The sequence below is a fragment of the Acipenser ruthenus genome, chromosome 59, assembly GCF_902713425.1.
Source record: "Acipenser ruthenus chromosome 59, fAciRut3.2 maternal haplotype, whole genome shotgun sequence".
Lineage (NCBI taxonomy): Eukaryota > Metazoa > Chordata > Actinopteri > Acipenseriformes > Acipenseridae > Acipenser > Acipenser ruthenus.
In genome coordinates, this window is record NC_081247.1 from 1,072,413 (window position 1) to 1,087,334 (window position 14,922).

At 38.8% G+C, this 14,922-nt stretch overlaps 1 protein-coding gene across 1 annotated transcript in view; it reads right to left on the minus strand.

Moving 5' to 3' along the window:
* Positions 1-1,176: 1,176 nt before the first annotated feature.
* Positions 1,177-14,922, minus strand: part of LOC131725031 (Fc receptor-like protein 2) — a 30,385-nt gene continuing 16,639 nt past the window's right edge. Inside the window, exons 5-10 of the mRNA XM_059018386.1 lie at positions 11,151-11,444; positions 5,072-5,332; positions 2,831-3,106; positions 2,277-2,378; positions 1,993-2,023; positions 1,177-1,532 (exon numbers count right to left, since the gene is read on the minus strand). Coding sequence (XP_058874369.1) covers positions 1,445-1,532; positions 1,993-2,023; positions 2,277-2,378; positions 2,831-3,106; positions 5,072-5,332; positions 11,151-11,444 — 1,052 coding nt within the window. The 3' untranslated portion in view covers positions 1,177-1,444. The remainder of the gene's footprint in view (positions 1,533-1,992; positions 2,024-2,276; positions 2,379-2,830; positions 3,107-5,071; positions 5,333-11,150; positions 11,445-14,922) is intronic.

Below are 14,922 nucleotides of genomic sequence, written 5' to 3' on the forward strand. Positions count from 1 at the left end.
TGACAATTAAATATCCCCCCAACGTTATGCTAATACAAGTCAAATTATGCAATATGTTCACAGATTGTATGTGACAGATTGTGTGACCATTGATGCATACACATGACACTTATCATACAGAAACAAAATAGGCATTTCCGATACAATCAGATCTCCCCTAAGTGTGTCTGCTTTAATCTGAAAAACCACACCTGTTATTCCTGATGACATTAGTTTAAAGAGCATGAAAGGGTGAGCATCTAAATAAACTCTTTGGACTCTATGAGCAGTTTCAGCAGGAAAACTAAGTGAATTAATAAGCAGGATTTCATTTTAAATACAGAACCTAATGAAATAGTCCCTCCAATGCTGGCATCGTTCACCCTGCATGCATTGTCTACTGTGGATCAGGGGTCGTGGCTGTAATGGATGGAGTTGTGATTCAGACTGGTATTATCCTTTCTCATGTATTTCTTAACACAGAAATTTCAGGTGTTAAGAGATTGTTTCCAATAATTAGATTTGTTTTTCAACTACAGCGCAGTGGCGCAGCGGGCTAAGGCCTGGGCTCTTCAAAGACCTCATGTTGCAAGTTCAAACAATGGTAATTTTGTGTGTGTGCTATATGTGCTGTTTTAAAACATAAATAAATTGTTTTATATAAATGGTATGGATATCAAACTGCTTGCTTTCCCTGGTTTATTTTGATCACATGATTGGTACATGTCCAGTTATTTAGCTTTTCTGTTTGAAAAGTCGCTACACACTATTAAACAGTAAGAAACAGAAGAGGAAGAAGAAGGAGAGTAACACTTTTCACTGAGTTTGATGACTTATATCTCATTGTGTACAAGACGTATTTATATATATTTTTCACATTTTTTGCAAGAAAGTTTCAAACTTTTGGTACTGGTACAGATGGTAATTCTAAGTGATGAAAACAGCAAATCTCTTGGAGCTGTATAGAGAGTCTCGGCAATTTCTGACAAGTTTTTCTAACTTTTTTCCTCTTGTTTATAAACTTTCTTATCTTCTTATGTTCTTAATACAACACACCCCTTCCAACGGTTAGGAAACATATAATTTAATTACCATTAATATCTATAATAATGACTGTTTGCTACCTCAAACCCCCAATACGTTGAAAGTTCAAATACATGTTGAAGGTGTATCATTAATAATACAGAACAACACTAGTAGAATAAAGCAGTTTATTGACTACAGAATAGCTTATGAATACATACATTGTTCAGTAATGCACTTCAAGTTACACTGTGCAATCAAGCAATCTATTAAATAAATGAATTCAATCAAACAATCAATGAATAATCCATTTGTTTTGAGGTCTTAGAAAATACCCCAGTCAATGGTCATTTTCTGTAAACTACAGCCGCAGTTTGAACAGATATTCACAGTAGTTCTAAAACATGGCAGTCAGGCTGATCTTCAGTACGACAGTGCAATACTATTGCAGTTCCACTCCAGTGTGCTGCACACGGCTGCAGAGCTCAATCCTCTCTGCTGACTGCTCCTGATCCTGATCTGAGGTTTTCCTGAGACAGATGTCAGAGACACACAAGGAGGGCTCAGAGTTTAACTGCAGCAATAACAAAAGCTTTAAAGGATGATGACAGAGTAATCAAGTCCCATTGAAATCACAGAGTGCATTTCAGGGTAAGGAGCAGCTGTGTATCAACAGTAAAGACACTCTGTGGAGGCAGCAGCTTTGTGACATTACTGATGAAAGGGTTATTTTTTAAATACCCTGGATTGAACTTGAATCAAAGAATAATGATAATGAATCTTTATCATCTGGAAAACCAAAAAAGCCAAATTAACCCAATACAGCATTTCAGGACACAGGTCAAAGTGAAGGTGAGTTTGCAAGAGGGATTCTTAAAGAGTGAATCAGAAAGTTTCCATCTCCATTTTCAGTGCTGTAAAGGATGATGACAGGTAGAGATAGCGAGTGCTGCCCCCTGGCTGGACACACACTGGTCAATACTGTCTTACCGTGATGTACCACCAGCAATACACAGGGAACCTGGAAAACAAATACGCAGATTGATTTCAGTTTGTTTCTTATAATTGTGTTATATGTGTTTATATAAACTTGCTAAATGTCTATTTTGGACACTGTAAATTAGCTGTGTATATTTAATCAGGAAATCATTTTTTTTTAATGAACTATCCCTAAGACTGGGGTGTGCTGTTCACACTGTAGAAATCACAGGAAGAAGCCTGCATGTGTGCTGTGACAGGCCAGGTGAAATGTGTGCACTGACTGGGAGTCTCACCTTGGATCCTGCAGTATTGAAGGAGCAGCAGAGTGAACACAATGAAATGAATCAGAGTGAAGCTCACTCTGTAGCCAATAGCAACAGCGCTGTGCCAGGACGCTGGGGGAAGGAAGGTACAGTATAAGTGTGTGCGAGTGACTTCCATACACCTTGACTGAGCTGATAGGGATTCAAGAACATTACCCTGCTCACACTCGCTCTATAGGAACAGCCTTCAGCCACTCTGTCACTCCAATGTCTGTTTGCTGTGACTGCATTTTATTTGAACCATCATTTTAATCACTCAATTAACACTAATTTGGGTAAATTTATTTTAAATGTAATTAAACCTATTGTAAAACTAAAACATTAGTGGGTAACATACACTACTGAATATAGTACAGAACCAGTGTCTGTACAGTGTATTTGTTTCCAATCCAATGTGTTGATATTGCTGGCAATTCTGTGATCTGTTTATTAAGGGTTCTATACTGGGAATATAATAATACCTATTATAATCTATGAGATCACTTTCAATCATCAAGTCAATTATGAAAAGTTTCTGATCTTACTTTGCACTTCAATGTGTAGCTCCTGGCTGCTCTTCTTCACTCCCTGTGACTCCACAGCACACATGTAGCTCCCAGTGTGGCTCTTCTCAGTGCTGGCTATGCTGTACAGTGCAGAGTCAGTGCTGTTAGTCACAGGCTCCCCGTCTCTCACAATGGTGTAGTGGAGTTGAGGGCGAGGGGTTTTGTTCACTGCTGCCTCACAGGTCAGTTTAAGAGCCTCTCCCTCCTTCACTGTGGCTCCTGGAGAGGCTGTCAGAGTCACCCTGGAGAACAGCTCTGACACAAGACAACAAGAACACAATGAGAGGGTCTGTGGAGAGTCAAACCAGGTGAAACCTCTTCCAGCTATAGACAGTGCAGCCTTAAGGACTGACATTGTGGTTATAGATACACAAATGAATAGTTTGACTGTCACAACAATTAGATACATGCCTTTAACAGCCATACAGAGAGATTATGTACTGAATGTTCATTGTGTACTAAGAGTAATCCCACATATGAGCCGGCAACTGATAACCTCCTGAGACATGTTGCTTATTTAAAATGTGTTTGAGACCTCTGGATCACGGGTGGGATCATTCTCAGACACAATAAAGATTCAGTGCATAATCTTTCTTATACCATGAATGAGACATTTCCTGCACACTTTAAATTTGTTATTTATGAGACTGATTTGATTTGGAAAAAGCAACAGGCCGACAATGGAGAGAAACATACATTTAGTGAATGGGTGACATTAGTTGAGTGAATGGGTGGTATTAGTTGAGTGAATGGGTGGTATTAGTTGAGTGAATGGGTGGTATTAGTTTAGTGAATGGGTGGTATTAGTTGAGTGAATGGGTGGTATTAGTTTAGTGAATGGGTGGTATTAGTTGAATGAATGGGTGGTATTAGTTTAGTGAATGGGTGGTATTAGTTTAGTGAATGGGTGGTATTAGTTTAGTGAATGGGTGGTATTAGTTGAGTGAATGGGTGGTATTAGTTTAGTGAATGGGTGGTATTAGTTTAGTGAATGGGTGGTATTAGTTGAGTGAATGGGTGGTATTAGTTGAGTGAATGGGTGGTATTAGTTTAGTGAATGGGTGGTATTAGTTGAGTGAATGGGTGGTATTAGTTGAGTGAATGGGTGGTATTGTAACCCACAGTATTCTAACTTGTATAAAAAACACAAGCCAAGTTAGTAGAAACAACTGGGGCAACCTTGGCCCCCATCGGTTTTACAGTTGTGTCTATTTGCTTTGTGCTGGACAAGGTTGTCCCAGTGGTTTCTTGAAACTTGGCTTGTGTTTTTGATATCTCCACTTTAAATGGCTGGGCACTTTTGATAACTTGCTGTTTTTTCACATTTCCAATGTGTTTTTGTTTCAGATTCCATAATAAAAAAAAATAATAATACAGATGTCTTTGTGCTGTTACTAACTTCTGTTTCTACTAGTTTATTCATAAGCTATTGATATCATTTAGAGAGGTTGAAAGTGTCTCCTTATTCAGCCCTGCAGTCTGTTTAAATGTTTATGATACAGCAGATGAAAGCAGTTCTGCCAACTGTATTATTTTATGTTTGTTTTTTTTATGAGATACGGAGATTTATGCAATGTCTAACGATGGAATTTCTCAATCATGGTAAACAAATGTTTTTAGCAACAGCACACAAAAATAAAGTAGCTTCCAATGTAAATGTATTTGTTTTTCTGTCTTTCTCTTTTTGTGATGTTCACTGCTTCCTGCTCTACAAGGTGAGACTGGCAGAGTTGTGCTGTCACTGCACCATGTACCCAGCACCCAGAAGGAGCGGACTACTAGGTCTGTACAGGCACAGACAATGCCAGGTGGATTTTAATACTGATAAAAATGATTTAAATGCAGTATTTGAGGAAAAGCATGACTCAGAACCACTCAGAATGACTGTAAACATCATAAAAGTTAAGACAAATATGAAAAAATATAGAACATGTAATTGGAAGTTTCTCATTAATGGTTTAGAGAAAAAGGCTTGATCTTAAATTACTGATATTTATCCTGTGCCTCTATATTGCTATATTTGGTATGGCCTGCTGTGGATTCTTACAGCTTCAAGACAGCTTGTCAGAACACAAGACCTTGCTATCGTATCAGAAAGCTCTGCTCTTATTTAACTTTAAATTATTAAGACATTCATTAATACAGCTGGACTGGACTTCAATATTAATTTATCAGAGAGACATTACAGACAGAGAAGGGGTGATGTTAGAATGAACCTACCTCTCACTGACACCCGCACCTCTGCAGAGTCACCATAATGGTAGTAGCTCCACCCCCACGCTCTGCACTTGTAGGACCCCTCGTCACTCTTTGAAACACGAGCCACACTCAGCTCTGTGTCAGCCTGGGACTGTAACTCTTTATTATCTTTATAAAAGACAACCCTGGTAATATGAAAATTATAGCGGTCACGACACCTCAGAGTCAGAGCATCTCCCTCAATCACAGGCTGGGGGGGAGTCTGCAGGATCACCCATTCATCTGAAAAGACAGAAGGAGTTCAGATCAGCAGGGCTGAGAGACAGGTCAGGATTGAGGAGTCTGCAGGATCACCCATTCATCTGAAAAGACAGAAGGAGTTCAGATCAGCAGGGCTGAGAGACAGGTCAGGATTGAGGAGTCTGCAGGGTCACCCATTCATCTGAAAAGACAGAAGGAGTTCAGATCAGCAGGGCTGAGAGACGGGTCAGGATTGACCACTGACTGGAGGGAACTGACAGTTTTACACAAACACACCTGCATCACCACCACTACACTCTCACCATCTCTCCCTCCTCACCCACTTTCTCTCTTTCACTCTCACTGAATAGATCTCATTGTCTTTCTCACTCTCTCTCTCACCCCACACTCTCTCTTACGCCCCTTTCTACATTTTACTGCATTTAATCCTGTACTTTACGGAGTACTGTACTGTAATCTGCCACAAGTGTTATTCAATCTGTAGTATTTTGCATTTAATCCTATCCTGATGTAACTATCACTGACACTGTTATCTGCTCTGATATTGAATCGTATTTTGTCATATACTTGTACTTACTAGAACTGAAGTCATTGTATTTTATCTTGCTCTTAATGGTATTAATACTTGTACTGTGATTCTTGAAATGTATTTTTGGTTTACGACTGTAAGTCACCCTGGGTAAGGGTGTCTGCTAAGAAATAAATAATAATAATCTCTCTTGGTTTCTCTCTGCCCTCCTCTGTATAGATCACAGTCTTCTTTCTTTCTCTCTCTCTATATAGATCTTACTGTCTATTACTCTATTTTTCTCTCACTCCCCGTGGTAAGGATAGCATCACAGCAAAGGTTGCAGCTGGAAAGAGAGACTCAGAGGCTAGATAGCTGCAGCAAAGTGCTCATGTGCATGTTTAATTACAAATAAGACAGTTACAAACACTAAACAAAACACATTAACAAAACAAAAAGGCACAAGGGCCAAAACAAAAGTTCTACAAAACGTACAGCACAGCACAGCACAGCACAGCACCTTTACCTCTATCACCAACATTAATTCTAACACTAACACCCGTGATTACCCTTTTTATACACCTGTGACTGGAGCCTAACTAATCATCATTTATTCAATTGACAGCTCCAGCCACATTCCCACGTGTGTTCTGGCAGGGAATTTAACCCCTTCCCTGCCAATGCAATACCCCCCAACACCCCACCCCCCCCACACACACACACACACACACATTACTCTGGCAGGGCTTTCACCCTGCAACATTCCCTCACCCCCATCTGTATGTATTTTACAATCCATCTCTATCTCTCCCCTCTCTGTTAAGACCTCTGTATTTATCTCCCGCTCACTCTCCCTCTGTACAGATCTCACTTTCTCTCTCTCTCTAATCCTCCTCTGTATACAGTATTGCTCTCTCTCCAATCCCCCTCTCTTTTTATCTAAGCTATACACCTTGTATTACATCATGTATATAGTGGTTTTCGGTGTAATAGCTGAGTCGTGTGTCTTTTTCTTTACACCTCGCTGGTATTGCCCTTTTGATGTTTTTATCTCACTTTCACACCAAATCAATGTCGTGACTTTGTTTTTGTTCGTTCTTTTACAAACCAGATTATTTCTGCCAATTACTCTTCTTTATCAAGTTCATGACTGTTGTCTCTTAAATAAAGGTTCATTGTAAATCTATTTCTCATTTCTGCGTTCACGGTAACTGCTGGTTACAATCCATTCACACATAGTGTCCCTCCCTTCTTATTATTCTCTCTCTTCCTCATTTCATTCTTTTTCTCTTTATTCCTCTGCACCAATGACAAATCTCTCTCTCTTTGTGGCTCTCGCTGACTCCCTCTTCCTGTCTACCTCTCCCTGTCCCCCTCTCACATATCTAGATATATCTCACTGTTTTTCTCTCTTTACCTCTATATTTCATCTTATTTTCTTGCTCTTTCTCTCCCTAAAAGGGACCTAATTGTTTTATAAATCCCAGTTAGTTAAAGATAAATGGTTTGATTTTGTTTAAGATAAATCCCAGGACCCCCTGAAGACACAAGGTCAGCCGTATAGATATAGAATCCTCTGGTATTTACAATTGAAAGTTAATACAAGCAATTAATTTGCTATTAAGGTGCAGTAAGGGTTTCCCCCTGCTAGTAATGGTAGCTGGTAGCCCTCTAAATGGGTCTCTGATTCTCTGGCAGGTCAGGGGACAGACAGATCAGCATTGCAGTGGTTGCTATGCTGCTGGGGTGAAGAAACCTGGAGCTCAGGCCTACTGCACATCTTCATGTCGTGTGAAGGTCTTTTCAAATCAAGCCTAAACACCTCGACATTCAGATGTGTCCATAATAAAACGCATTCTTATTTTTTATTTTTTTACCCTATAGAAAAGTATTACCGTATTAAAATAGTTTTTTTCTTCCTAAATAAAGACATGCCATTTACATTGTGGATACTTAATTCTGAGTACAGCACAGCCCCAAACGAGAGAGAGAGAGAGAGAGAGAGAGAGAGAGAGAGAGAGAGAGAGAGAGAGAGAGAGAGAGAGAGAGAGAGAGAGAGAGAGAGAGAGGTCTGACAGTTGAAAGGTCACAGTAAAGTGTATAAAAAAACAGGGTTTAAAAAGACATGAGCAAAAAACAACAGACTGAGGTGAATATCCTGATAAACTGCTAGTTAAAAGGAAAAAAAAATAAAGTATTAATTTCATGAAATAGTGCAACACTAAACTCTTTCAATGCTACAAGGCTAACAAACCCCCTGGTCCAGATGGCATATACCCAAGAGTGCCTAAAAAAACCAGGGAGCCTGGCAAGGACTTCACAAATCAATCAAGACAGGGGAAGTCCAGCTGACTGGCACTTTGCAATTGTAATACCAATATTTAAAAAGGGAGATATGGAGGAACCAGGAAACTACAGACCCATCAGCCTCACCTCTATAACATGTAAAATCAATCACTAGAGGGAAACTAGGAGTGTAGCAGCATCGTGGGACAGAGCCAACATGGATTCACAATTGAAAATCTGCAAACGACACAAAGCTTGGGGGAGTGGCCAACATGCTTTCAGCTACTGCGGAAATCAAAAACGATGTAGAGCAGATACAGAAATGGGCAGAACCGTAGCAAATTAAACTGAATGTCACAGTTTAATATGGTAGTCACATACAATTAGGATCAAAATCAATTAAGGTTATGAGGGGGTTGTACACTGCACCAGTGAGACAGCGCTTAGAATGCTGTGTTCAGTTCTGGTCACCACATTATCAAAACTGTGGCCCGGGAGAGAATTCAACAGAGAGGAACCAGACTAGGATCACGCTGCAAATATGGATTGAAGGAACTGAATTTATTTAGCCTAGAACAAAGAAGAATCAGGGGGCATTTGATTGAGGTCTATAAGATCTTAAAAGGTGTTGGCATAGTTAACCCTAACCAATACTTTAAGCGCAGTACAGAAACCAGGACCAGAGGACACAAGATAATTTTTTCTGATAATTTAAAACAGTTTTTCAGTATGAAATGAAGCACAAAGATGACAAGTATTTATATTCGGATATAATGTTCGGATGCTGCATGCTGATTGGCTGTAGAGGAATTTGAACCATGCAGATATACTGTATATTACAAAGCACGATGAAACTTATTTTTGCCTAAGCACAGTTTGATTAATAAATTATCAATACACGACATTAAACTTGCAATAAATACACACTGGTGTGAGAGGTCTTATAAAGTTTTTTAAAGTTAGTGACATTCCTTTCGTAACATTTGATTTTTTCAGAGGCATGACAGTAGACAAGTGGCTAGAATTGCAAGAAAAACCTCTATTGAAAAAAAGCAAGTGACACGAAGATCTAACAAGTCAAAAACTTAATGAAATCAAAGAAAACAAAAATAAGGCAAACACAAAAAAACAACTGCTTGTCCAGCTGGTGTTTTTATTGATTGGATTAAACAAAGATAAATGGTAATCGACTTAAAAACAGTTTCTCTTGAACATTTAAATGGTCTGTATGAGAATTCTATGCTTCAGTGTGTAATTCGGCTGGGTAAGAGTACTCCATTTCTAGCTTTGTTGACCTCCGTGTGGGTCTCAATCACTGTGTAAACAGCACTGACATAAACCACAATGTTAGCCCTAAATCAAGCATATAAAAATGGCAATAATTAATTTTTATCGATAATTAAAAGATATCGAAAAGGAGGCAAAGACACTGCAGTTCACTCTAAAACCCATGGGAGTAAATCACCTTGTTTCAATGATGACTCGCTCATCACTGGAAAAAATAAACGGGCATGTGACAGTCTGGCTCGCAGTGGTGATGTGGATGACGTCACGGACCAGGAAGTAACTCAAACCAAACAGTGGATGGGCGGTTGAAGCTGAGTGTTAGTGCACTCAGCGTATTTAATAAACAAAATATTAAACAAATTAACACAACACAAAACAAAAGGGCACAAGGGCCAAACGAATGAACAAACAAACAAGTAAGTGATGTGCTGGGAAATCCAGCACGTTTTAGCAATTGTTTTTTAAATGTTATTTTCTCTCTCCGCTCTCCCGTACTCTCCTCTACACTCTCAACCCCGAGTGCAGAGTGCTGCTGGTTTATATACTCTGGCCGAGGGATTAACTAGTTGGTAATTATCTTATTATCCCCCGGCCAGAGTCTGCACGCGTTTGGTAAGGATGCATGACTGTCAGCTAGTTAAATAATCAGTAGCTGATCAGCCATGCATCCTCACGGGGTTTTTAAATATAATAACAAAAGACGCGGCGCTTTTACCCGCGCCGCAAACAAAAATACAAATAATAATAAATAGGGGCGGGACACTCCGCCACAGGGCAGCAGTGTGGAGTATTGGTTAGGGCTCTGGACTCGTGACCGGAGGGTCGTGGGTTCAATCCCAGGTTGGGGACACTGCTGCTGTACCCTTGAGCAAGGTGCTCCAGTAAAAACCCAACTGTATAAATGGGTAATTGTATGTAAAAAAATGTGATATCTTGTAACAATTGTATGTTGCCCTGGATGAGGGCGTCTGCTAAGAAATAAATAATAATAACAAATGGAAACATTGAAACCTCCAGTTTACAACAAATAGAACCTTGTTTGAGGCAGTATATGTTCTCCAAAGTGGAAGGATATATAATAATTGTTTGATTTTTTGAAAAAATTAAAAAATGTGTTTGGTTTAAAATATATATATATATTGTGTCCATTTTTATAAGCAGTCCAGGGCCTGTGTGTTGTGCTGCATTAACCCAACTACATACATATTTTAATGCAACACAATGCACGCCTTGTCATGTGCTTTTATTATCCATTACATTATCTATTACATATGAATAATATTCTGTTCTCCATCACATGTGGGCATTAGTTTGTTCTACAGCATATTAGCTATAGTCTATTCTACAGCTGTCCTGACTGGAGAGAATGGAATATTGCACATGTGACGCACAGTGGCTAACAGGGATTTTTATTTAGGTGTAGATGGATGATTACAGTGCATTAAAGACCTTAAACAAATAGTTTTCCAATGTCTACATTAGTTTCTAACCCAGTTCAGTTAGATCTGAATATATCTTTGGGTAAACCGAAGGATGCACATTAATACAACCTATTCAAAAAGCTTTAACTCTAACTTTAACATTCATTTTACTGCAATTAATTACATTTAAACAGAATGCTTCCTATTTCAACTGCATTGCTCTGCATTAATCTGGGTTAATAAAATCATTAGAAAAACTGCCTGTTGAAATATGAAAACACTCATATGGTCAGTGTAACTGTCTATGAAGAGGCTGCATTAAGCTGAGTAAACTCACCAGACACAGTTAATGTTACTTTATCACTGAGCTGTGAGTAGACTGGCTGATCTCCTCTTCGTCCTCGACAGCAGTACTGGCCCTGGTCAGATACAGCAGCTGCAGTGATTGTGTAGCTGTCACCAGTTGTACTGCGGTCAGCAGTCTGGAGCACTGGAGTGTCCTCACTGTCTTTGTACCAGAGATATTTCCAGCCAGTAGAACCCCCCTTAACCCCACACCTCAGAGTGACTGTCTCCCCGGTGCATATCTCTGGGAATGGAGGCTCCAGGGTGAGTGTAGTCTGGGGCAGCTCTGTAGAAATATAAAGATTATATAATTAGTGTGCACCTTTCCCTTTCAGAGCATCAGTAGCAACACTTAAATCAAGTAAAGACTAGCTGACAAATCAACACCAATGTTTTTTTTTATTATTATAAAATTTGACCCACCTAGAAACTTTCAATCCAATGGCTTTTCAATAGAGTTCCAGGCTTTTGTTGTATGCCAGTTTGTTTTATTTATTTCTGAAGTTATTGCAGTAACCACGGGATCACACAGTTCTCTCTCTTTCTTTATCTCTGTTTTAACTCACACAGCTACCAAAACATTTACAAGCAATGGAGGCTCCTTAGAGGAGGTAAGGGAGGCAGAGCCTCCTCAACTTAACAAATAAACAAATTATATATATAACTTTAACCACCCGAGAAGTGGTATATATCATCGGAACCACACGCCCTGAATTAGTTTATACTGCTTGAATGTCCATATTTTTTCTTTAAGTTCATTAACCAGCCCATGCTGTATTTTCTGTGTGTGTTTTTTCAATCTTTGTTTTCTTCTATTTCATTCAGCTGGTCCTTATCTACTGTTATGTGTTTACTCTTGCTGGTGCACTTGTTTAATTTATTTATTTATTTTTCAGATGGACTGCTGTCTTCACTCAGAAAGCTGGTGTTGTACCAGTTATGTGGAGTTTCATCCCTAAATATATTAAAGGAAATAGGTGAAATGCCACTCATTTTTGGCTGTGGTTTTGTAACTAATAACAAATAAAATGGCAGTTTGTCATGGAATTTAGAATGCAGTGGTGCGTAGTGATTTATTCAGTGTGAAGCGGCTCATTAGTATGCAAGCCGTGCTATACGCTATATATAAGCACGGTCATGTGATGCTGTTTAACCAATCAGAGGTTGTTATTTTTCCAAGCCGTGTTATATATATATATATATATATATATATATATATATGTATATGTATGTATATATATTGTTGGTACCCTTACAGCTCATTGAAATAATGCTTCATTCCTCCTGAAAAGTGATGAAATTAAAAGCTATTTTATCATGTATACTTGCATGCCTTTGGTATGTCATAGAATAAAGCAAAGAAGCTGTGAAAAGAGATGAATTGTTGCTTATTCTACAAAGATATTCTAAAATGGCCTGGACACATTTGTTGGTACCCCTTAGAAAAGATAATAAATATTTGGATTATAGTGATATTTCAAACTAATTAGTTTATTTAATTAGTATCACACATGTCTCCAATCTTGTAATCAGCCATTCAGCCTATTTAAATGGAGAAAAAGTAGTCATAGTCACTGTGCTGTTTGGTATCATTGTGTGCACCACACTGAACATGGACCAGAGAAAGCAAAGGTGAGAGTTGTCTGAGGAGATCAGAAAGAAAATAATAGACAAGCATGGTAAAGGTAAAGGCTACAAGACCATCTCCAAGCAGCTTGATGTTCCTGTGACAACAGTTGCAAATATTATTAAGAAGTTTAAGGTCCATGGAACTGTAGCCAACCTCCCTGGGCGCGGCCGCAAGAGGAAAATCGACCCCAGATTGAACAGAAGGATAGTGCGAATGGTAGAAAAAGAACCAAGGATAACTGCCAAAGAGATACAAGCTGAACTCCAAGGTGAAGGTACGTCAGTTTCTGATCGCACCATCCGTCGCTTTTTGAGCGAAAGTGGGCTCCATGGAAGAAGACCCAGGAGGACTCCACTTTTGAAAGAAAAACATAAAAAAGCCAGACTGGAACTCGCTAAAATGCATATTGACAAGCCACAATCCTTCTGGGAGAATGTTCTTTGGACAGATGAGTCAAAACTGGAGCTTTTCGGCAAGTCACATCAGCTCTATGTTCACAGACGAAAAAATGAAGCTTTCAAAGAAAAGAACACCATACCTACAGTGAAACATGGAGGAGGCTCGGTTATGTTTTGGGGCTGCTTTGCTGCGCCTGGCACAGGGTGCCTTGAATCTGTGCAGGGCACAATGAAATCTCAAGACTATCAAGGCATTCTGGAGCGAAACGTACTGCCCAGTGTCAGAAAGCTCTGTCTCAGTCGCAGGTCATGGGTCCTCCAACAGGATAATGACCCAAAACGACACAGCTAAAAGCACCCAAGAATGGATAAGAACAAAACATTGGACTATTCTGAAGTGGCCTTCTATGAGTCCTGATCTGAATCCTATCGAACATCTATGGAAAGAGCTGAAACTTGCAGTCTGGAGAAGGCACCCATCAAACCTGAGACAGCTGGAGCAGTTTGCTCAGGAAGAGTGGGCCAAACTACCTGTTAACAGGTGCAGAAGTCTCATTGAGAGCTACAGAAAACGTTTGATTGCAGTGATTGCCTCTAAAGGTTGTGCAACAAAATATTAGGTTAGCGGTCCCATCATTTTTGTCCATGCCATTTTCATTTGTTTTATTATTTACAATATTATGTTGAATAAAAAATCAAAAGCAAAGTCTGATTTCTATTAAATATGGAATAAACAATGGTGGATGCCAATTACTTTTGTCAGTTTCAAGTTATTTCAGAGAAAATTGTGCATTCTTTGTTTTTTTGTGGAGGGGTACCAACAAATTTGAGCACGTCTGTATATATATATATATATATATATATATATATATATATATATATATATATATATATATATATATATATATATATATATACCATTATAATATAATCATTTTCAATAAAATAAAAATACCATTAGTGACTAAAATTTAAGAAAAAAAATATTTAAACCTAAACTCTAGATTCAGCATTCCTAAATGACAGCAATTCTGGCTGCTGAGAGACACGTGCTGACAGTACTAGCAGTGCCAGATCGGTGTTCTGGTCCTGGAGGTGTTTTTTGTTTTTTTTTGTTTGTTTTTTACAAAAGGGGGCAAGCCTCCCTTCTCCCATTAAACAGTGTTAGCAGTGGCAGATCATGTGATCTGAGCACAGGTTTTAATTGGAGGAGTTACCCAACCCACATCCTCCTGCCCCCTCTTGGCTAAAACTAAACAAAACGTTGCTGGTTGTTGCTATGGTAACTTAAGACAAGACGCAAAGTACTGTGTGTTTTTTTCACTGTAAGCAAAGTTACCTCACTATATAGTAACAGCCTTTCAGAATGTCAACAAGGACTTTTACAACTGGAAAACCCTCAGCTAAAAGGCTTAGAAATTGAAAGTAAGTCAGTTAGCTCCCTGTTGTAGGTATTTTTTTTTCTTTTTACTGTAATAACTGATGACAAATACAGAGAAACAAAAAACAATAATTTGTTTTGTTGTAGTGGAAAAAGAAAAAATGAAGTGTTTCTTTAACTTCTACAACCCATTTTTAAAACCTGTTAACAATACTATTTTTCCCATACATTCCAATAAAAAACGGACTCTTATCGAATGGAAGAAACAGAAGCCTGTACTAGAGTTACACTTTTGTGTTGTTCGCTGCGCCTGAGGTGTACATAAGTTCAATTAAATCAACTTAATTACATTTTT